General features: G+C 37.4%; 1 protein-coding gene across 31 annotated transcripts in view; it reads left to right on the forward strand.

Annotated features, from left to right (window-relative positions):
• Positions 1-25541, forward strand: part of GTDC1 (glycosyltransferase like domain containing 1) — a 266987-nt gene that overhangs the window by 105276 nt on the left and 136170 nt on the right. For 21 of the 31 annotated variants that reach the window (XR_005586243.1, XM_039495011.1, XM_039495008.1 and 18 more), the window contains 3 exons: positions 3199-3366; positions 21348-21515; positions 24650-24823. Coding sequence is in view for 30 of the 31 variants with exons in the window: in XM_039495011.1 (XP_039350945.1) it covers positions 3199-3366; positions 21348-21515; positions 24650-24823 (510 nt within the window). In the remaining variant the exon portion in view is untranslated. Of the gene's footprint in view, positions 1-3198; positions 3367-7087; positions 7208-21347; positions 21516-24649; positions 24824-25541 lie in introns of all 31 variants that reach the window. The other 10 variants (XM_039495027.1, XM_039495033.1, XM_039495039.1 and 7 more) reach the window with 3 other exon arrangements.

The following is a 25541-nucleotide window of genomic DNA, read 5'->3' on the forward strand; positions in this document are numbered from 1 at the left end:
ACAGGGTTGAATTCAATATGCAGAAAAGATATGAGAACAATTAGAGAAAGGAAAGACATCGAGATTGCCAGTAGCATAATAATATAACTTATTTTCTTACATTAGAATCAAAATCAATAAAGAGTGAATGATTAAAATGAATTAAAAACAGACATTTCCACTGCTGCTTGTCACCATTTGTGTTGGCACAGGTGACTGTGGTTAAAGTGGCAGTCTTAAGAGGGAGTCTAGAAACATGATTTCCTTTTTAAATGTTAACAGTTTTTTTTTTAAACCTATTCAGAGTTAGATGCAACACACACAACAGAAGGTTGAGAAAAGTCTGTCTAGGACCTGATCCTGTAAACCTTATTGTGAGTAGTCATTACTCTCACAATTTGCCCCACTGAGTAAGGACATCTGTCATGAGTAAGGTTTGCAGGGTCATGAACTGTAATACACATATCCTATTGGGTGTTCTTTCTGATTAATCTTTCTTCAAATCCTGCCCAACTCATCTTTGAACAGATGTTTGTTACTTTTTTTCCTATTGATACCTTTGGCAGTTTGCTTCATGATTTTAAACACGTGTGTAATTCTGTGAAATTCTATTTTCATGTCTTGCAGACTAATTTGCTCCTTTCCTTTAAACTCAGTCCATGGTCTGTTGTTTAGAATAAGATTTCTTTTCAAACAGTTTGTCAAAGTAAGTTCATTCCTTTCCTATATTGTATTGTATACCTCAGGTCAGCGCCAGGATTATGGTAATCTGGGGCTTTAGGTAACTCCCCACGCAGTGACTGTGCCATGACATTCCATCCCTCCTCCCTGCCCCATCATACATACCATGACCCTGTCCTTTCTTAGGGTAGTAGGGGGCTGCCTATGCAAGAACCTTTGGTACGGGTCCATCACCACTCCTCTTTGGACAGGTTCCCCCCCCCCCCACAGTCCCCTTCTGAGATGTTGTTTTGGGCCCCCAAAAAACCAGATTAACAACCTGTAAAAGGAATTGGGCAGTTTATACCTCTCAGAGCGGTGGTTTCAGTGTATCTGCAGATGCAGAGAGTCTTCTCAGCACTGGGTATACTTGGATCATATTAACAAGGTTTTCTTCACTAAATAGGGCTAGATGCACAGTTTTAAAAAATGAAAACGAGATCCTGAACTCATCACAGGATGGCAGTTACTGGGTCCTTTTTCAGCCCTGGTTCATGTGTTTCCTCATCTCAGGTGTGTGGTAAACATAATCTTATATCTTGAGTATGATGCTGTGTATAGATTTTTAGAGATATGTGGTGAATTGCACCATGTCTCAGATTAGAATTTGTCCTCTAATCTCCTTCTGAACTAGAAACACAAATTTGTTTTAAACCTTATTTTTTTTACCTCTACCAAATCCCATTTCCTCTCTCAATTAAGCATCTGATCCAAAGGCCACTGAAGTGAATGTAAATCTTTTAACTGACTTCAGTGGGTCTTGGATCAGGCTCTAAATTAAAAAATAATACAAGCTATTTAAAGTTGAAGCTCTCACATGGCCATCAAGTCACTCTGCTGGCCCCCGGGTGTTTCAGAGGTCTCAAACTAATAAGGTCGCATACAATATCAGACATACTGCAATATCAGGGTACAATATGGATTATGTTTTTGTAAAATGAGATTAAAATGGCAACTGATTCTTTTTAATCGTAGCAGTGTCAGCAAGTAGTATGGCTGTGCAGCCCAAATTCCTGTTTCTCCCGCCCCACTTTTTTCTTCTTATCAGGTTTTCTTGATGATACTCAAATGCCTCTAAAATATGTGTTCCCCATTTCTAATTTTTTCTAATCTCTATGGCCTTGTTTAAAGGTAGTGTTGTTTCTTGGGCCAGTGACTCATGAACATTTGTGTCATAAACAGATAGTTAAGGATTAATGTCTCTTTTACCTGTAAAGGGTTAAGAAGCTCAGTAAACCTGGCTGACGCCTGACCAGAGGACCAATAAGGGGACAAGATACTTTCAAATCTTGGTGGAGGGAAGTCTTTTTGTTTTGTGTTCTTTGTTTTGGGGGTTGTTCGTTCTCGGGACGGAGAGGACCAGACGTCAATCCAGGCTCTCCAAATCTTTCTGAATCAGTCTCATGTTTCAAATTTGTAAGTACCTAGTCAGGAAGGTGTGTTAGTCTTATGTTTGTTTTCTCAAACTGTAAATGTTTCTTTTGCTGGAAGGATTTTTACCTCTGTTTGCTGTAACTTTGAACCTGAGGCTAGAGGGGGTTTCTCTGGCTATATAAATTTTAGTACCCTGTAAAGCATTTTCCATCCTGATTTTACAGAGATAATTTTTACCTTTTCTTTTTCTTTAATTAAAAGCTTTCTTTTTAAGAACCTGATTGATTTTTCTTTGTTTTAAAATCCAGGGTATTGGGTCTGGACTTGGTGGGGGGGGGAAAAAGGGGGGATGGTTAATTCCTCTTTGTTTTAAGATCCAAGGAGTTTGGATCTATGTGAAGCCTCTCAAGGCAACCCAGGGAGGGGAAAGTCTGTGGGGAAAGAAGTGGGGAATGGTTAAGTTCTCCTTGTGTTAAGATCTAAGGGGTTTGGATCTGTGTTCCCCAGGGAAGGTTTTGGGGGGACAGGGAGTGTGCCAGACACTAACTTCTGGCTGGTGGCAGTGTTACCAGGTCTAAACTGGAAAATAAGCTTAGAAGGGTCCATGCAGGTCCCCACATCTGTACCCTAAAGTGCAGAGTGGAGGAGGAAACCTTGACAATGGGAAATACTATTTTCCTGAACCTTCACCATTATTTTTCTCCTACACTGATTGCATTGTAAGGTAGTAATGTCCTTCAAATTCATAACTCCTGCATGGTAGCCTATTGTTGGCCTGCTGAGCACATATTTATACTTCTAACACACACAACTAATTTAAAGTGATATTAAGAATATGAAGAAGCAAGGCAAGACCCAGATAATACTGAAACTACCTAGTTGCCCCTAGATATCACAAAACATATAGCCAAATGCTGTGATAGTCAGATACAACAGATTACAGAAAAAAGCAGAAAGGAATTGTCACCTTTTTCATTTATAATAATTTAATGTAGCTTGTTAATTGTTTTTATATTTAAGAGTGAGGAAATAAAGTAGAGATCCTGTAAATATCTGTCCCCTAGAGCTCTAGATTTTATAACGGTCTTGAATTTTACAGTAAATTTCTTTCCTTTCTTTCTTTAGAAAATATACTAAAGATGTAGAGAGAAAATTAATCCCGAACGATCTTAGAGTTACCGATTGTCCAGAGCTTTTAAAAAAGGATCATCATACTTTCCAAAGATTATCTCCAGTCACCTTGACGAACAGCTTGACAAAAATTTTCTTTTCAAGACACCTTAAAATGATACTGTATGTATTCCCAAGGCATTGTTGGAAAAACTGTTGTTTGGAGAATGTAATAAAAAAATCTCATTAACACTATTCAGTTTTTAGTAGAAGTTGGCAACTAAACAGTTCCACCAGCTTCCTGTGATCTTTTTCAAAATGGAAAAGACTCATTCATTCTTTTGATACAGCAAATTAGGTATCTTCAACAGTTGTCATGGCCATAGTTTCAAATGGTTCAAGTTAGGATATTACTTTTTCATAGATATATATTGGAGTCAAGTAGAACAAAAGCAAAAAAATATATAAAAAATCTGAAGACATGAGATATTGAGTTGCTGTTGTCTTAAGATACAGACTGAATGTCCTGTTTATCAGACCTGAAGAAGAGCTTTGTGTCGTTTGAAAGCTTGACTCTTTGACCAACAGAAGGTGGTCTACTAAAAGATATTACCTTACCCACCATGTCTAATTCAAGAAAGCATTCAGATGCTATGTTGATTAGGGACATATAAATACATAGATGAATAGCCACATATAGATCCTTCTAAAATTACAGTTGAATTGAACAGTGATTATTGATAAGAAATAGGCATGGTATTGTGGGTTGGAATACAGGAACTTCTGAGTTCTAATCAGAGTACTGATTCCCTCTGTGGCTGTAAACTAGCCACTTAATACCAGAGCCTCAGGTTGTGTATATGTGAAATGAGAATAATAATGCCAACAGTGAGCACACTTTAAATTTGTCCTTTTACTGTTAAGTAAAGCATTAACAATATGAGCATATATTCCCTTATATGTGAAATAATTCTTTTAATGCCTTATTTAATAATAATGTTTTTTTGTTGTTATATTGCGACTTTTAGGTCTGTAATCAAGTGACCAGGGAGACTGAAGTGTTCTCTGACCGGTTTTTGAATGTTATAATTCTAGACATCTGATTTGTGTCCATTTATTCCCTCTGCCATGTACATTGGCCAAACCGGACAGTCTCTACGTAAAAGAATAAATGGACACAAATCAGACGTCAAGAATTCTAACATTAAAAAACCAGTCGGAGAACACTTCAATCTCCCTGGTCACTCGATTACAGGCCAAAAAAACTTCAAAAACAGACTCCAGTGAGAGACTGCTGAATTGAAATTAATTTGCAAAATGGACACCATTAAATTAGGCTTGAATAAACACTGGGAGTGGATGGGTCATTACACAAAGTAAAACTATTTCTCCATGTTTATCCTCCTTCTCCCCCCCCCCCCACTGTTCCTCACAACTTCTTGTCAACTGCTGCAAATGGACCATTTTGATCACCACTGCAAAACGTTTTTTTCTCTCCTGCTTATAATAGCTCACCTTAACTGATCACTCTCGTTAGAGTGTGTATGGTAACACCCATTGTTTCATGTTCTCTGTGTGTGTATATATATATATATATATATATCTTCCTACTGTATTTTCTGCTGCATGCATCCGATGAAGTGGGCTGTAGCCCATGAAAGCTTATGCTCAAATAAATTTGTTAGTTTCTAAGATGCCACAAGTACTCCTGTTCTTTTTGCGGATACAGACTAACTCGGCTGCTACTCTGAAACCTTTCTTTTCACAGTCACTCTTTTTTTCTATCTTAGTAGGGTTGCCGTAGCTAGAGACTTATGTTACCAAAGCACATGAGATAAAATGATCAGTCACTATAGATTACACTAAAAATTGTGTTGCATATATAGATCCAAATCAATTGAAAATGTGTTTAATGTAGCTGTTAGGATGAAATTAAATATTTCAATCAATGATTGATAATAATGTACAGTTGATATAGAATATAACATTCCTTATTGATTTACTTTAAATATTTGATTTTTATTTAAAAAGTGATGAAAAATGATATAAATGTAAAATATTATATATAACTTTATGGTTGAGATTTTGCATTGACAAAAATCAGTGCATTTAAAGTTATGATTCCCACTGCCACTTTGTGTCCATATTGCATATACTGTACAGTATGTATTAAGATAGAAAAGTTATCACTCTATGAAGTAATAACAAATATTACATATGCATGAAGGGGCTGCATTACAGTTGAGGGGAAACCATACTTTGAATTTCCTGGTATTTTCATGTGTAAAATCTCACCATAATGTGTAACATAGATTTTCAGTTATTACATCTATATTTTGTGTGCATATATATTAAAAGCATTTTCATGAATATCTGATTTTTCCTATACTTTTCCTAATGCACTGCAGTGTTGCCTGTTACTGACAAACTTCTGATAGCAATCATATGCCTCTAAAGAGAGAACTTCCTCAAGCAATATATCCACATGAAAACAGTTTGGAGATGCTCACATTCTTTCTCTGTCTCTCTCTCACATGTTACATTTTGGCACATCATAGAAGCAGGTAGCATATCTACTACCTGCTGTTGAAAGTGTTGAAGATACTGAATTATTTATTCTATCTTCTACACTATCCAAAATCGTTTTGGGTAGTTTGACACATCACGGTCTTCCATATGGATACTTCATGGTGACAGAGTTGCCAGCTGCTCAGGTTTTGTGACAGTCTCAGTTTTTCAAGGACTGTGTTAGTTTTCTTGGGAGAATCCTGCTTTTCTTAAGGCCCCATTCTTGTGCAGGGGTAACAACCTTTAGGGTAGACACATAGGGGTGCCAATACTTGTGAAAATTAGCTACAAAAGAGTTAGCTGCCACAAAAAGTTTTTAAAAGGCATTGGAGTTATCTTTAGGGTTTTAGATGCTCAGATTTAATTTCAGAGTGACATAATATTAGAAAAACTTGAAATACATTTTTCACAAAATAATGTGCTCCTATCAGCAACAGCCCTCAAACGTGTACATAGTGCTTGGAGATCAAATTGCAGAAGTGACATAAGAAACAATCACTCACCTGATATGTTTGAGTGACACCAGAATTGTAAAACTGCTTAATAAGGTGCTTGAGGCTCTGATCCTTTTCTGTTCTTAGAATATTCAAGATGCGACAGGAGATTCTTAAGAAGGACTTCTTCTCCAAAAGCAGAAAATGTATTAGTCCTTTAAATGGAGTAATGACTTTAATTGTGCAAAACAGCAAAAACATTGAGAATCAGCCTTGGTCTGAATTTGCCCTATGTTTAATGAACTCATGGCTTGTTAGAACTTTATGGTGTTTCCGTACTGCCCATATAAAACTTGCACAATTTTTTTGCTGCTGTTTGCTGCATTTTGAGTTCAACCTATTTCATTGGGATAGCTCTTTGGGGAAGTCACATGCTGTGGTCTAGAAAGGTCATTGATACCACTTCTGATTCTAGTGAACGTTATGTAAACACAAACCAGAACCATTAAATTGGTTCACTGTGAGGTTTAACCATGAAAAAATAGGGAACTATATGAAATTTAGAGCCTAGAAATTATAGAGGCACTATTTGGCACTTTGTCTGCCCTTTGCAGACTCTTTCTCAATGAATTTGTGGATTTTTAAAAGCATGCACCCAGTGGTCTCTTCCCTGGCCTGTCTCAATGCATCTATTCTAGAATAGGTAGAACTAGCTTCCCATCCTCCACTCCTCTGGGACCGTGCTCCTCTTACACCTCATTGTGCAGAGGGTTTTGATGTTGCAGAGGGCCTTGTACAAGCCCTCTGCCAATGGTTAAATTTCACCTACTGGAAGTCCTCACCTCTTGATGTTGCACTGTATTTTGTGAACATTTTTTTTTAATTATTATTTATTTTTTAAGGTATCTGAAAGGGATGAAGAAGCTGTGAAACCATGGCTTTTCCCATCCATCATCCCAGCTATATCTGTTTGGTCTTGACCCTTTCTGTTTATTGAAGCAGAGGAGATTATGTATTTCATGGTGAGCAATGTGCCCTTAAAGTGAAAATGTGTATCTGTCAGTAATTAATTGTAGTCAAATATAATTACAGATCAGGAAGAAAATTATTAGCATACTCTTAGTAAAATTCAGGATGCTTCAGTGCAGTTACCTAAAACAGAGAAAGCATTCTTTAAAGAATCTTTAGTTAAATATAAAAGTCTTATCTCTAAAAGAATCTATTTCAAGTTTACTTCTTGATGTTATAGTTAAATAAAAAGTACGTATCTGTTGCATGAAATCCTTTTTCAGTGTCTCTTGAATCAGAGGGCACATAAAAAGTGTAATACAGATTTAGGGCTGTAGATTTGAGAGATGGTGTAAATCAGTGCAAGAAATCAGTAGATTTGCACCAGCTGAAGATCTGACCATTAAAATTGGAATCTGAGCTAAACTGCAACTTGGCTTTATGTCTGATTGTATGAAAATATTATGGTGAGATGCTGAAGTAACATTCAGTGAACCCAAATAGCTGGGACTAAAGACAAAATAGTGAGCACATTTATCTGTCCACTTGAATTGTTAAAGGGTGAGATTTTCCATAGTGTACACCATTAGGCTAATTTGTTTCCCATTGAAGTCAACAGTAGTCTTTAAGGGCTTGTCTTCACCCACAGCACTACAGTGGCACAGCTGTACCACTGTAGAATGTTAGTGAAGATGCTACGATGCCATCGGCATAGTTAATGCACCTCCGATCAACATAACACAGTCTATGCAGGGGTTAGGTTGGTATAATTATGTCGCTCAGGAGTGTACAGTTTTACACACCCCTGAACGACGCAGTAATACTTATATAGGTCTAATTGTAGACCTGGCCTTAGTTCTAATAGGAGCAGTTAGGTCAACAGTGAGTGCTTTTGAAAATCCCACCCACGGTGCATATCCTTAATAGGTGTCTGAAGACGCATGCCTAAGGAGGAACAGAGTAGAGAACTGGGATATGAAACAGTGGTTCTGGAAAACCACCACCACCACACCCAACTAAAATAGTTGGAAGGGGACTGACAGGATTTTGCTCAGATAGAGATGGGGTTGACGTACGGGAAATTTGGTTGGATGGAAGGGATGATATACAGGAAATCCTTCTGAGTTTAACACACAGGAAGTTCCGTACTTTTGGAAACTATATCCAGAGCCTCATGTATTAATGGGATCAAGATTTCCCAATACACTGAGCAATGGGGCATAGTACTAGAAAATATTCTTGTAACAAATACATCAAAAAGGCATTGGGCATTTAAAATATTTTGCACATGTAATGAAATGAGCATTTTGTACAATCTAAAAGTAAAAACAAAAACAAAATAAAACCCTTTAAAATAAATGAACAAATAGGATTCATGAATATTTACTACTTATATTTTCCTATGTACATATAGTAATTACAAAAGAAAAATATTTTTCTTTATAATTAATATTTGTAAATATTTATGAAAGTACATAATAAATACATATGACAAACGCATGGCCTAATTATGATGAAAGGGATGACAACTTTGTGACTTGTTCTGAAAAATAAAGAACATTACAATAGTAAGACTTAATTATTTTTTGTAAACATTTCAAATTACTTTCTATATTTAAAAAAAGCCCTTAATTTGTAGAATATATTTTATAATAATAAGCCTTCTTGACAATAGTACATGCCACATGAAAAAGAGATTAATTTATTATTTATTATATTGTATATTGATATATATTATTTATTAGTGTTATCATTGTTTAGAAATTCAGTCATGTTGTTTTAAGGAAAACAGAAAAGCTTTTTTATGTTTTATTGTAATTTATGCATTCTCAATATATGCACATAAAAATATAACTTTTAGAAGAGATCACATCCAAATTATATATGGTATTAAAGCAAAATACCTCATCTAGTATACATTTAATTAATAAAAATATTTTATGTACAATTAATGTTTCATTTAAAAAGATAACATAAATCCAAATCCTCAGGCCCATGTGCACCTGGGTAGCTGGTCTGGGCTCATAGTAACTTTGTGGGGTGGTAAAGCAGGAAGGGAGGAGTGCTCCCTAAAAGATATGAAGTCACTGCTACATCCCAGAGGCTAGTAGCCACTTTCATCTCGACACACTTGCTCCACAGGGAGAATCCGGTTATGAGTGTACTACCACAGTTTTCTGGCCCTTTCTCTGATCCCACATTTTGCATGCTGGTGTACAGGAGATCACCATGGAGCTGAGCTTCATGATGTGTATTGCCCTATCCAAATCTTGCCCCTACTTTCCTAAAGGGCTGCTTCACACTGGTCTCAGTGCAAAATTTGTCCCTTTAAAATACTATTTACTCTAATATTTAGATATAGTTAATGTAATTTCATAACAAAACTCTAACACGATGCCCCATATTCTTCATAGAGATATTATTATGATGTGATTATGGCATAAATATGATGTATTTTATGCAAGATAGGTCATGTGAGGTATCCTTGAAAAGGCTATGATTTACTGACTATGATTATCTTATTTATATGCTTGTATCATTTTGGTATCTGAAGTTAGGAATATTGTCTATGCATCTATTACAAATGTGTTTACACTTGGGAAACACCCACTAGGCAGAATACAATCAGTCTAGATGACTGGCAGGTAAGGGCCATTAGAGAAAACAATAGGCCTTAGAAGAAGTTCATCTCCCACCGGGAAGCCTTCCGGAGGATGCTACAAACAGCTTCCGAGTCTTGGCTACTATGACACTATGGGGGCATGTGACCAGATCACTTGGTACTGGACTCCATCTTGGAATACCAGTGTTTTTTCCACTGAAAGGCTTGGGAACCAAGCTTGGAGACAAAGGGTTCCCATCATATACAAAAGCTATTTAAGGCATGGGAATGACATCATCGAGGCTCTTCACTGACTCCCCACCCAAAGAAGACTCTTGAAAACACCTGAAGAGCAAGGACTGCACTGGGGGGAAGGGCTGGACCCAGGCTAGAGGGATTTCTAGCCTGTGACAGGAATACCTGGGGGTTTAAGCTGCAAGCAAATACAGCTTGCCCTTTAAGGGCCAGCTTAAATAATCATTAAGGGTGAGAATTTGCTACTCATATCCAATCTCTGTAGCATATTAAACTTGGGTTACATTTTTTTTGTATTTGCTAGATAATCTGCTTTGATCTCTGCTATCCCTTATAATCACTTAAAATCTATCTTTTGTAGTTAATAAATATTTGCTTTAGCACAAACCAGTGTGTGCAAGTTATAACTTGGGGTTAAAAGCTGTTGTATATTTCCTCTCCACATCGAGGGAGGGGGGAAAGGGCATAAGCCGTAATTCAGGATCAGGGCCCCCCAGTGCTGGGTGCTGTATAAATTCACATCTAGCCATGATCCTTGCCTTAAAAAGTTTGCAGTCAAATGTATTATGAAATACAGTGATATTTGGGATAAAATTGTATGAATGTTCAAAACTGTAGAACTTACACAGCACATTAGGATTGGAAGTGAAGCTGTTTACCACATCCAATTGGAATTTTAGGAAGGAATTTTATCTAGAGAGAGAATATAATAATCTAAATCATTATTTGGGCGGAATACAGTAATCACCTGTAGTCTTGTGAAAAGTGTCCTGGGATTTTTAATTAGTACAGGACGTCAAAAATCTCAAGACAAATCTATTATCCAAAGAGTGTACCTCCAACATCACAGTGTCTTAAACATCCTGCTGATGGATGGATCAGTATGGATCCAAATAGCATCATCTAAAGAATATTCCTTCTTGGGTTTTCCCTAGAGGTTTCCTATACAAGTACTGATCAAATATAATTCTGGATCATGAAATTGTAAGACCTAATATAATATATATATATGAGAAGAGTTAACAGTGCCTACACTGATTTTCCTGAGTGCTGTGTGTTTCAATCACAATCTTTTTGCACAATCTTGCAAAAAAGATATATGGACTTGAATCTCCACTCATCTAAGGAGAGCTTTATGCTGCTGCTGTGAGCTCTAAATCTGCCACACCTTCTTCCCTCTTCAACACACCCTCTATTTTGCCACACTTGAGGTAGTGGAGCCACCTTTGTGCTGACAAAAATACTTTGCCAGTTACTATAGACATACGTGAAATTAAAATGTAAAGCTTTTTATATGTTACTGCTCTTCTGTGTTTTACTATAAAAATTTTAATAGACAGACCTATGCAGAACTCAGACTATCCTGTGCACAAATCATGGCCCTGATCCTTCAAATACCTCAGCATCTGCTTAACTTAATTCACATAAGTAGTTCCACCGATGTCAAAGAGGCTACTTACATGATTAAAGTTAAGCACAAGCTTATGTATATGCAGGATGGGGGCTTGTAGAGTGTGTGCTTACTGGGCACTGAAGTCCAAAGCAGTTCAGCCTGTCTTCGAAGAGATGTTGATACTATATTTGGGATTTATTCTGGTTGCGTTGGAGAAGTGATCATTTAAAACGCTGCAAAATGCTTGGGACACTTTGGGGTGACGATTAAGAGCAGATGGTTGTTTAAGAAAGGTGATCTTTAATGCAGGTGTCAGGGTAGTATGTACAGTAGTTATAGTGTAAAGAAATGTACTGCATGTATTAACATGTTTGTAGTCTTGATGGGTCTGGATAAGAATACTGTAATAGCAGTTTAAATGTACTTTTTGTGAGATGGTAAGCTAATGATGTAGCTGTTAATTTGAATTTAGCAGACATTTTAAATATAGGTTTCTCTTACAGAGACAAAAGTTGCAATTTAAAGCTCTTTGGTGGTCTAAAAACAGCTTAATTCTCTAGTAGCATGGTAATAAGTACTAATCCAGCTTATACAGTGATTGTAGTATGTCATGTTTGTGAAAGATTGCCTAACTCTGCTTTCTCTGGGTTTTATGTTAATTTTTTTAAATTAAACATAAAACCTTATAACATCTTTATGCTGAGATAAACTGTTCAATTTAACTTGTGCTCAAGCAGCAGCTGTCAGGAATTATCATGTTTCCAGCGTTCTTGCTATCACCTTGTGTCCTTACCTCCTGGAAAGACTCAGTGGGATGATAAAGCTCACCTTGTTAGGATTTATTACTTAAATAATAACCTGAGGTAAAATGAAAGTAGATGTCACTTAGAATGACAACTGATATATATTTATGTCACACATTACATTATAATAAACTTTCCTTTCCTACCCTAGTAGTAGGTGTTAAGTAGAAATACTCTTCAACATATCCTCCAGTGCCCTGCATGAGTCCATTAGCCATGTACACTACTCCTCTGTGGGCATGTTCACAATGACTTGTACTGTCAGGTGTTATTTAAGCTTATAATGCCTAAGGAAATTGGTTATTGCTGGTAGTTAAAGCTATTGTACCAGTAAAGAAGCAAAGCTGAGGGCAGCTAATGTGTGTAGGTTTATGTTATAGAAATACTCTGGACATTTTTAGGGGATAAGTGAGGACATTTTATAATACCATTATGGATTTATATTTTGTTTGCAGTCACAGTAGGAAAAGTAAGCAAAACCATTTAAATTCTAAATTGGGGGGTTGCTAATAATTATAAAACTTGCTCTTGTCATTGGTTAATTCATGAGACTAGTAATGAAATGTGATTTTGTTGGTAAAAATCTTACCGCTTTTTTTACTTTAACCCTATTCTTTGTGTCTCAATGGCTAAAACACTTATCCAAGTCCTTATCATTTCCCTCCTTGATTACTGCAAACCGCCTCCTTTTATGCTTCTCTGACACCCACCCCTTTAGTGTTTCCAGAAGGCTGCTGCAATGATTATTGTCCGTTGATATGACCATATTACTCTTTCCTTTGAATCCCTGCACCAGCTCCCCCCTTACACACCACATCAAGTTTAAACTGCTCAGCTTCACCTTGAAGGCCCTGCACAACTCTGTTGTAGACTATATCTTGCATCTCATTTCTCGTAATGTTCCCCGTCCTTTTTTTCTCTCCTCCCACTCTTGCCCTTGTCTTGTTCCATGCTGCCTCGTATGGTTTCAATCTGAATATGCCATATTTCCTCTCTCTGCCCATTCAGATCTCTCCTAAAGAAATACTTGTTTTGCCAGAACCACAGATACAAACCTGCATCAATCAAATTCTCTTTCCAGCTCGGCATATAAGAAGGAAAGGAGTCATCTTAAAGGCATCATATGTCTTAAAAAAAGCAAAGTTAGATGTTCAAGTCTTAAGTTCATGATCCAGTTTGATTGCTTCAGGTGTTGCAGAGTAGATGGCAGAGATTCCACCAAGATATTATGTGGAACATTGGTTAACAAGATGTTCCATAGTTTGAAGTCTGTTTCTGCAGTCGCAAATAGGATTTGTGTCTTAGTCCCCATTTATGGAGAGATAGGCACATCTGCCATGTGATGTGTGAATGTGGTTCAAAATGTACCATAGTTTCAATGAGGGGAGTGGGGGGGGGGGGCAGCGAGCCACTGGGTTCTTCAGTTGGATCCCTGATGAGATGTTTATATGGAATGTTGGCATCCTTCCACTTTGCTTGCCATTGATCTTCCAGGGAAAACCCTGATTCTTTGAGCTCTTGCACTGCAAACCAAAAAGGTTTTCTAGATTGGAGTTTGAATCTCAGCTTGTTATTTAGATCTTCATGTATTGGCAGATCTTTCTTTCGTTGGATACAATTGGACTCCTGAAAAATTATCTTGTCATGATGAACTTAGGGTCGGTGGATGTGTGCCAATATGGGAAGCTATGATTGTGGTGTTGAGTTTACTGCACCATGTGATTTACTGTAATTTTAATTTGAATCATTCTTCACTGCAGGTGATGTCAGAAAATTCCTACACCTGAGCAATTCTTTTTAAGTGACAGATCTGAGGAATTGTCCCAGATTGAGGTGTCTGTAGAGGAGGTTTTGGAACAAACTGATAAATTTAACAGCAATAATTCACCAGAACCAGATGGTATTCACCCAAAAGTTCTGAAAGAACTCAAATATGAAATTGCAGTTCTAACTGTGGTATGTAACCTATTGCTGAAAACAGCCTCTGTACCAGATGACTGGTGGATAGCTAATGTGATGCTGATTTTTAAAAAAGTCTCCAGAGGTAATCCTGGCAATAACAGGCTAGTAAGCTTAACTTCAGTATCAGGCAAATTGGTTGAAACTATAATAAAGAACAGAATTATCAAACACATAGATGAACATGGTATGTTGGGGAAGAGTCAACATGGCTTTTGTACAGGAAAATCACACCTTGTGTTAACAAACATGGGCAATCGAGTGGATATAGTGTCCTTAGACTTGCAGAAAGCAAAGTTCCTCACTGAAGTCTTTTAAGCAAAGCAAAGGAGTGATGGGATAGAGGGAAGTTCCTCTCATGGATTAAGATAGGAAACAAAGGGTAGGAATAAATGGTCAGTTTTCAGTGTGGAGAGGTAAATAGCAGGGTCCCCAAGAGAACTGTACTGGGACCAGTGCTGTTCAACATGTTCATAAAAGATCTGGGAAAGGTGGTAAACAGTGAGATGATACAAAATTACTCAGGATAGTTAGGTCCAAAGCAGACTGCGAAGAATCACAAAGGGATCTCACAAAATTGGGTGTCTGGGCAAGAAAATGAAAGATGAAATTCAATGTTGATAAATGCAAAGTAAAGTACACTGGAAAATATAATCCCAATCATACATACAAAATGATGAGGTCTAAATTAGCTGTTACAACTCAGGAAAGAGCTCTTGGAGTCATAGATAGTTCTCTGAAAACATCCACTCAATGTGAAACAGCAGTCAAAAAAGCTAACAGAAAAAAAAGAAAAATAATGGATATATACCTATCTCCTAGAACTGGAAGGGACCCTGAAGGGTCATCGAGTCCAGCCCCCTGCCTTCACTAGCAGGACCAACCAGGAACCATTGGGAAAGGGGTAGATAATTAGACAGAGCATATCATAATGCCACTATATAAATCCATAGTACCCCCACATGTTGAATACTTTGTGCAGTTCTGGTCACCCCATCTCAATAAAGATATATTAGAATTGGAAAATGTCCAGAGAATGGCAATGAAAATTATTAGGGGTATGGAACATCTTCCATATGAAGAGAGATTAAAAAGCTTCCATATGAGGAGAGATTAAAAAGACTGGCACTGTTCAGGTTGGAAAAGTGATGGCTGAGGGAGGGGATATGATAGAAATCTATAAAATCATGAGTGGTGTGGAGAAAGTGAATAAGGAAGTGTTGTTTACCTCTTCACATAACTCACAAACCAGGGGTCACACAATGAAATTTATTGGCAACAGGTTTAAAACTGACATAAGTAAGTACTTCTTCACACAAAGCACAGTCAACCTGTGGGACTCATTGAAGGCCACAAGAATAACTGGGTTCAAAAAATAACTAGATAAGTTCATTGAGGATAGGCCCACAAAAGCAATTAGCCAAGATCGTCAGGAATGCAACCCCATGTTTTTGGTGTCCCAAAACCTCTCACTGCTAGGAATTAGGATCAGGTGAAAGGGGGATAGATCACTCAATAAAGTGCACGGTTCTGTTTACTCCCTCTGAAGCAGGGGTCGGCAACCTTTCAGAAGTGCTATGCCGAGTCTTCATTTATTCACTCTAATTTAAGGTTTTGCGTACCAGTAATACCTTCTAAAAACGTTAAAATGTCTCTTTCTACAAGTCTATAATATATAACTAAACTATTGTTGTATGTAAAGTAAATAAGGTTTTAAAATGTTTAAGAAGTTTCATTTAAAATTAAATTAAAATGCAAAGCCCCCCCAGACCAGTGGCCAGGACTCGGGCAGTGTGAGTGCCACTGAAAATCAGCTCGCGTGCCGCCTTCGGCACACGTGCCATAGGTTGCTTACCCCTGCTCTGAAGCATCTGGAACTGGCCACTGTTGGAAGATAGGATACTGGGCTATATTCATAGAATATTAGGACTGAAAAGGACCTTGCGAGGTCATCTAGTCCAGTCCCCTGCACTCATGGCAGGACTATATTATTTAGACCAGTGGTGGGCAACCTGCAGTCCGTGGCCCACATGTGGTCCATCAGGGTAATCTGATGGCAGGCCGCGAGACATTTTGCTGACATTGACCATCAGCAGGCACAGCTCCCCGCAGCTCCCAGTGACTGCAGTTCACAGTTCCCAGCCTATGGGAGGCTGTGGAAAGAGGCAGCCAGCACATCCCTGTGGCCCACCACTTTCCTCAGCTCCCATTGGTCAGGAACAGCAAACCACGGCCACCGGATGGTCAACCTCAGCAAAATGTCTTGCGGCCCGCAATCAGATTACCCTGATGGGCTGCCTGCGGGCCACAGGTTGCCCACCACTGATCTAGACCATTCCTGACAGGTGTTTGTCTAACCTGCTCTTAAAAATCTCCACTGATGGAGATTCCACCACCTCCCTAGGCAATTTATCCCTGTGCTTAACCACCCTGACAGGAAGTTTTTCCTAATGTCCGACCTAAACCTCCCTTGCTGCAATGTAAGTCCATTGCTTCTTGTCGTATCCTCAAAGGATCAGAAGAACAATTTTTCTCCCTCCTCCTTATTACTACCTTTTATGAACTTGATGGACCATTGGTCTGACTCAGCATGGCAATTCTTATGTTCTCATGTTTTTATGTAATGATTCTCATGGTGGTGGTAAGATGAGAGTCAATGAGTGATGTGTGAGAGCTATGTGTCTGGATGGATGAGCAGTATCTGTAGTAGATTAAACAAGGAACAGTGAAGAGGTTCATGGGGTTTTTGCATCAGCTTCCCATGTTTTTCCTGTCTGTTTCTGGATGAGGTTTATATTAATCTTTATTTTGTCAGGTGAAGCTTTGGTCTATTGTCACACCAAGATAATTCAGGGTGGGATTGTGTTTTTCTATTGGTAACAGAAGTCCACATGCTGTTCTGTCATAGCCTTTGGATTACTTAAATGAAGTGCTGACATTAGAGTCTTGGTGGGGTTTTCATTTTAGCTTCATCTTAAGAAATATCCTTCCATGGTTTTAAAGTCCTTGTTTAGTATTTGTTTTATGATAAGTAAATTGTTCTGACTGCACAATCACACAATCTCATCAGCATAAGCAAATTTCCATGATGATGAACACCGAAGGTCACTAATATAGATGGTGCTAGGACTGATCCCTATGGTAAACCATCATTGAGAGTACATGGTCTGCAGATCTGGTCACCAAGGAAAACATGAAACTTATGATTGGTCAGAACTTCTGAGAAGAATTTTATCATTGCATTGTATGGGATAATTTTGCTGGCTTTCAGAAGGGCGTTCGTCCATACAGTACTATAGGTACCCCCTATAAGTCTAAGAAAGCTGCCCCAATCTTGAATTTTTGTTGGAATCCCATCTCAGTGTGTATTGTTAAGATTAATACTTGGCCAGTGCACCTTTGACTTGGCTGGAAACCAACTTGTTCATTCAGTAACATTCCTGGACTTGGCAATGGCAATGGTCATAGATTGTGGGGAGAATCCCTGAAGAATGATATAGGAGAACACTGCTACCCCCATTTCTGTACCTTGGCTACAGGGTTTTTAATAAATACTAGAAGGATGCCATCAAGTCTTGCATCTTTCCCAGCTTTTGTAAGTGAGAAGTTCTTGTTTACAGTGAAAGTCAGTGATGAGGGGGGTAGTGAGCTGTTGTAACTCTCTGTGCACTTTGCATTAATAGACTTGTCCCCTGGTGCTTTTGAGTTCATAAGAAGTGTTCTTCTGATCACATCAGCTAAGACCTCAGGGTTTTACATTTCTCTGGGTTTGCAGACCCAAAATGATGCAATAAAGCCAAGCATTATGGCTACAGTGAGTAACGTCCAAAGATTCAACTGTTTCAATCCACCTTTGATGGAGGGTTAAATTTGGTGACTCTAGTAGTGATGTTGCAGTGTTTGTGTCATCAGATGTTTGGTATTCCGGTAATAGTCTTTATGTTTCTGATTGCGAGCATCAGGTATATCCTTTTTGATAGCTATGGGAGATGTTTTTTCTTTTGGCCCTTTGCATGAGCCGGGTGAAACAGTTGCAGTTTTCAGGCTCTGGTTGAATAGCATCAATGGTGGCCTCAGTTGTTACAATGAATCCCAGCCAGCTTTCCTTTTGAAAGTTCCATCACGGTTTGGGTGGTGACATGATTACTGGGAGTTCAGTTCCAATGCTGGGAGTTCAATAGTCAAAGCTGACTATTTGAAAAATTGCCAAGAACGGTTCTAGAGATGTTTTGAAGGATTCTGAACTCATCGTTGTTGAGGAAACAGAGGTCTAGATAGTAGTTTCTGTTCCAGTAAACGGAATAAAAAGTGCCTCTATTTTTCACAACAAAGAGAAGATGTATGTTTTTGATTACCATTCTGCAAGTTCCTCATCTGGAGTATCGTTGCTACTATAGCTCCACATTATGTGGTGGCTATTGAAATCACCGATGTATATAACAGAGTAATACACTGTGGATAAAGTGGGAGAAGGCTGGTCTGTATTCGGTGGTTTATACAATTAGCTACCGCAGGGGTCGGCAGCCTTTCATAAGTGGTGTGCCGAGTCTTCATTTATACACTCTAATTTAAGGTTTTGTGCGCCAGTAATACATTTTAATGTTTTTAGAGAGTCTCTTTCTATAAATCTATAATATATAACTAAACTATTGCTATATATAAAGTAAACAAGGTTTTCAAAATGTTTAAGAAGCTTCATTTAAAAATTAAATTAAAATGAAGAGCCCCCCGGACCGGTGGCCAGGACCCGGGCAGTGTGAGTGCCACTGAAAATCAGCTTGCGTGCCGCCTTCAGCATGCGTGCCATAGGTTGCATACCCCTGAGCTACCGCTAACTTGCCAATTCTTATTGAGATAGTAAAGGTTCTGGTGTTACTCCTGGCATCTATTGGGTCATAATCTTTAATGCCCCACCTGATATGTATGGAAAAGCTATGTTTTGAATAATGGAGAGAGGTGACAAGATTGTATCCAGCAATATGGCAGCCTGATTCTTGAGAGGTTTTTTTTTTTTTTTTTTTAATATAAGGGTGATGGCATTGATCATATGATCTTTTAGATGGGATATACCTTCGACATTCTGTTGGCAAATTCATAGAGCTGAGCCTACTATTCTCTTAAGTGGCTCTGAAAGGAATCACTTTTTGCAGGATAATTATCTCCATTGCTGTTCAATCTCAGATTTCACTGAGGGTACGTCTACACTACCCGCTGGATCGGCGGGTAGCAATTGATCTATCAGGGATTGATTTATCACGTGTAGTGTAGACGTAATAAATCGATCCCTGATCGCTCTCTCGTCTACTGCTGAACTCCAGCTCAGTGAGAGGCGGAAGCAAAGTCGACGGGGGAGCCACGGCGCGCCGCGAGGACGCGAAGTAAGTAATTTTAATTCGATCTAAGATACGTCAACTTCAGCTACACTATTCTCGTAGCTGAAGTTGCATATCTTAGATCGATTTCCCCCCCCCCAGTGTAGACCAGGCCTGAATGACATTCAGATGCAGATTTGTTGATGTTGGGTGTGCATTGACACATAGCAGGGCAGACCATGAGAAGGTTGTCATCATCTACCCTGGGAAAGGCATAAGAGAGAGGTTTAATAAGAAAAAAAGATTGTTCAGGGACATCATCAAGATGAACACATAATTTATCCAGGTAATCATGTAATCTTATTATTGTAACCTTTATCCTTCTCCCCCCCCACACACACACTTCTGTTTGTTGCTGTCACTCATTCTCTCATGTCTAAAATGATATTGTAAGTTCCTCAGGGCAAGGATTGTATTTTTTCTATGATCACTAAATTGCCTAACATATGTAGGGTGGAACCTTTTCACCTCAGGTTTGAATCTGGCAAGGTCACTAGAAGTGAAAGAATTGTGGCTCCCTGAGACAAGTGTTTGATTACTTACATCAAATGATTTGTGGGTCCCATCTTATTTGGCACTCTAATTGACAATCTCATTAGAAAGACCAGTTATTTAATGCACATGTAGATTCTCTCACACCCCTAGGGGTGACTCTACCAGGTCAGGGTTGAGTCATGTTGATGAGGTTGGGTGGAGGAGCTGCTTTTCATGTTGTATATTCCATAGGTTCTGAGGTTGCCTACTAAATGTGCCAAATTTTTGACATTGCAAGCCGATGTTACCTCTGTTCTGACTGCAGTCCCCTGCAATTAGTAGGGTGAATATCTTGGGAATGCTATGGTACATTTAGTTACCTCAGGCAATCGGAAAATTTGTAAGTTAACCACTGCAAACAGAAGATTATCATTCCACTATGTCCATTTAGCACTTTTTTTGAGCACTAATTCAGTTTTTTTTAAAAAAAAAAAGAAAGGGAAAATTGGCAAAGGTTACAGAAAAGAAACTCTTTAACCAAACATTGTATTTGCATAATTAGAATGAAGGATGGACTGGCAAATTAGTGAGGAACATACTGTTAACTTTCTGATTGTTAAGTTATATCAAGGGCAAGAAATCAGTGTACTAATTTTCTTTGGGCTTGAGTTATATATAATTTGAAGGATATGAACAATTTTACTGACTATAAAATGGTAACTGTACTATGGCAATATTGGGGAGCAGGGAACAAAACAACAAAATAATGTTATGTAGGATGCTTAATAAAAATGGGAAAAGAGATGGAGAGAGCGAGAAAAAGACCACACCAGATAAGTATACTGCATAAATCAAAAGGGTTTATGTCATAACATGAACATGTGCCATTCCTGCTCATATATTGAATTTCAGTAGTTGGTTGCATAAAGAAGTAAAGTGTAATGAAACTGGCAAGCAAAGTATTCCCCAGTCAGCCTTATCTTTGTTCCATTTGTCCTTCAGATACAGCTTTCTTGCCTTTTTCAATAAAATCCATCCAGCTTTTTTATTTTGCATTTCTCTGTAACTGAGCTGAGAAGACCAATGAGATTCAATGCTTTTCTAGTTGAGTTCTTAGCAGCTGCTTTTTAAGAGATCAAAACTTAGAATGCTGCTACATGGTATTAAGGCTTAGCTATTGATGTGTCCCTATAGGGGTTATGTATTTCTTGTGGGGGGTAGGCAGAGAGGAAGGGTAAAGAGTGACCCTTTTGAGCATGCTCACAGACAGTAAACACTACTTTCCTTGTTTCTTAGGATCCTCTTTGCAAGCTCAGTGCTTAACCTGACTGAACTTATTGCCCTTCGGCCTGACCTTGGCAAATTGAAAAAGGTCCTTTACTTCCATGAGAACCAGTTGGCATATCCTGTACAGAAGTACCAGGAAAGAGATTTCCAATATGGATACAACCAGATTCTTTCATGGTAGGTGTTTCTCATACCATTATGTGTTATTTAATGACATCTTTTAAGCATTTTTAAACCTGGGGAGTTCTGCGCTACTTAAACAACAACACTGTTGCAAACTGAGGACAAATATATACAGTCCCAAGTGGGTGCTATGTCAAGTGCTTTGGCAGAAACAAGTAATACAGTACTCCTCATCTCCAGCTATTGTTCAAGTCTACCTGTGTGCTAAAGGACTACCACGCTACACCTGTACATTGCGCTAATTTTCAATTCAGACCTATTCATCGCAAACAAGATGCTGTAGCTCAAGTACACTTAGCAGAGAGGCAGTTAATCAGCTCTTGCTGGGCTATAGATTTTAATGCATCCAACTGAATTAAAATAGGAGTTTTCAGGGGAATAAACAAAAATTAAAACATAATGCAGCAGTTTTGTTTGTCTTAAAGGAGTGAGAGCAGTAAACATATCAGATAAATCCTTAATTTCTTTTTTTTGGTGTTCAGAAATTGTGCAGTGCTAAAATACCCAGACGTTTTAAAGGCTGTGGTCCTTTATTGTTACTTAAAACAAATGTATTTCCTGAATGTAAGTTAATGAAAGAAGTTAATAACAGCATACTGAAAAGCTTTGTGATTAGACACTGCACAAACCTAAGTGAATCTGCAAAGCTGAATTGGTTTGAATTGAAATAAATTCATTTGGTTGATCTATCTCACCTATTTGTTATTAGGAGACTTATTAGAAGCATAGATTGAATATTTTTAAATACATATAAAATATTTGCATCTTTGTAAAATGAGCTAGTTAATATTCAGATTTCCCAAATGATAATCTTTATATATACAGAGCATTTTCTAGATCTGTTTCTGTCTTTGCATTTGCAAGATGCTTCAGTTATTAAGCATTTTCAATGCTGTGAAAATGTAGTGAAATGGCTGTACAGTACTTGGAATGTATTTTGAAAACAGTAGCAGCCATTTTGAAATTTAATGATATAAAACTGGTGTTGGATGGTGAAGCTGGAGAAGGAAATATCTAAAAAAGATGTATTTTAACTTCTTTCAATATTGTAAATTCTGTATTTTTCTGAGTTTTTATATTACAGGACCTTTCTCTTAGGAAAAGACCTCTAAGAATGCTTGCTTCCATGTTTTCTTTATCCTAGAGTTGCCTCTGTACATTAATGTAAATGCATAATGTACATACTTTGAACATTTTTTGGCTCTGCAAGTGGACATTTATTAATGGCAAAAGAGAACAAATCTTGTTTATATTTTAGCTGCATTGTTTCTGTCTATTAGCAGTCACGTGTAAAGGAAAAAAAATGTTGTGCTCCTCCCCCAATATTATATTTGAGAAGGTCTGAAGTTTTTAATATTTTAAGTTTTTTTCTGTTTTTTTTTTAAACCTTAGAAATATCAGGAACAATAAGTCTTTTCTTCTGTTTTTGTTCAAAGACTTCTTGGAGGAGAAGATAACTGGGCTGGGAGCTTTCTCAAGTCTGTTTCGTGGTGTTAATCTTTAGGAAAGAGAGCTTTTCTCCCAAGTGTTTATCAGGAGTTTGTTACATAGGTGTTGACAAAGTTTAAATAGTATCACTAATATTCCTTCCCTTTTAGTTGCTCAGGTTTCAGTTTTTTATGATGATAGGATACCTCCAGTTTGCCAGTCACATTTAAAACCTCCAGCAAAAAAGAGTAGATAAGACCTAGTATTTCTAATGTACAAAACAAGCAGAGATACAAATTTGCAGGCCTTTGTTATATAATGGGGAAAAGTTTTTGTTTTGAATGTCAATTATAAGTCTAGTCAAAGAGGTGGACTGGCTCACTAGTTGTTTTAACTTGAGAAAAACAAATGGTAAAAAGTCATAGGTGGAGAGGAATGGGAGATTTTAAAAAATAGTTCAACTCTAATAGTCTAGTTAAAAAGGATTATTTCTATCTCAAATGTTTCCTTGCTTTTCCTGCTGCTTCCTATTGCTTTTGTGAGCATTGTCCATTTTCTTTCTTGTCCAGACAGGAGTGTGAGTTGTGAGGATGAATGACAGGTTTTCACTTCAGATATACTTTTCACCAGTCCAGTAACTTATGAACACATGTCCTCAATGTATCTTAGGGCCCATAGGTCAGTATTACAATATGATATACTGAGAAAATCTACTAGCCATAAACTTAATTTTCATGTTAATATTTAACTTTGTTATAATATTACATTTGTGCCAATATAGTTAAGATTGTGTCAGCACTTCCAGATAAACTTCCCAATTTTTCATTGTTTGATACTTTTGCCTTTTCTCCAGACTGAAAACCTTAGCAAGGAAACCCCACACATATAATTTAACAAAATTGCAAAAATACTGGTTCTACTGTTTTTAAGAGGTAATATTGAGGGACAAAATGTTTTCTGGTGTCATGTCCTATCTTCTGCTAATGTACCAAAATTACGTCTTAATTATTTTTTAAAAATATATAAGTGATTGATTAATCTATAATGTTATGACTTTTTGTATGTTTATTGTTTTATAAAAATTTCCAAGATATCAAATATTTTGAATCAGGGTGACATTTATTTATCTGTGTTCCAGTTAACTGAAATTCTTGGTTAACAAAAGGTAGGTTATGTGTCTCAGTAGGTATGTGCGCTGAGCAATTTTATCTCCTTTTTCCCAGTTTAACTTTCTAAAAAAGTTTTAGATGTCTCTGAACTATTCAAGGGCAAAAAGGATTGTGGGGGATTGTACTATAGTTTGTTTAATGTATCTTTTCATGATAAGTGCTAATAGCAGCAAAAGTATTCTTACAATCTAATTGACCCACGTATAAAAGTGGATTTTCTCAAAATATCAGAATGGCTGTGATCCTTCAATTTAATAATAATAAACATTTATAATTCAATTTTTAAAAGATGTTTTTAATAAAAATTGTTAAATAATGTTTAAAAGATGAAACATATGGACAGAAACCAATAAATTTAAACTAAGGCTGACACGTTCTCTTATTCATCTGATATGATGGAATCCCAACCTTTAATTTGGATTTCTTGCTTTGCCAGTTAGTGTCACAATATTTATCCTACATTAGTCTGGCTTTAAAGTAATTCTGATTTTTCTTAAAGAACATTGCATTAATTCTAGCTGTATTTTACAGTTTGGTTGCTGATATTGTGGTGTTCAACTCTGCTTTTAATATGGAGTCATTTCTTACATCTATCGGAAAATTTCTGAAGCTGATTCCTGACCACAGGCCTAAGGATCTGGAAAAAATAATCAGACCAAAGTGCCAAGTTCTTCACTTTCCAATCAGATTTCCTGATGTGAGCAGGTCAGTACATTTGACTCCATTCTCTATATTATGTCATAACTTGTTTCAAATCTATCTAAACTGATAGCCCTTGCTGCTAAATTTTAACTGATTAGTTCAAGCATTGTTAATTAGGGAATTTGGTTCTATGTCACTGTGCTGCAGAATCCATTCATTTACAAAAGTATTTCAATAACCTAATGGTACTCACATTAGGACCTGATACTGCACCAATGAAATCAATAGGAGGTTTACCAAGCAGGTCAATAGTTAGTACGTGTCATAGAAGGACAGTTTGATGTTAAGGAGGAACTACTTATTTTTGGCAAAGATAGAAGACATTATTTGACTAGATAATTCACCAATGGTAATTTATTAGGTTGTTTTATTTGGAAAATCCATCTACTCTCTTTATTCAAACCTATATAAGTGTTTGTGTTGAGAAGTAGAAAAAAAAATTCCAGAGACTAGTGACAGTGATTAGTCTGTGACTGAGAAACTATATTTTCTTAGGTATGCTGTAGTGGGATTCGCCCCTCTTCTCCCCCCCCCCCCGTGTTTTATTGCTTACAGGTAGGTGAAAAGAACTTCATTAATGTAGATCAGACTTGCATAATTTTGATGTTAACTGCAGTTATAGTAGCTCTTCACTCTACCTCAGTTAGTACAAAGGACATTTTTAATTACCCTTACTGCAGAACCCATCTTGAAATTAGCAAAGGGTTGTGTTATGTGGCTC

This window comes from Mauremys reevesii, linkage group 11, assembly GCF_016161935.1.
Source record: "Mauremys reevesii isolate NIE-2019 linkage group 11, ASM1616193v1, whole genome shotgun sequence".
In the NCBI taxonomy this organism is placed as follows: Eukaryota; Metazoa; Chordata; order Testudines; family Geoemydidae; genus Mauremys; species Mauremys reevesii.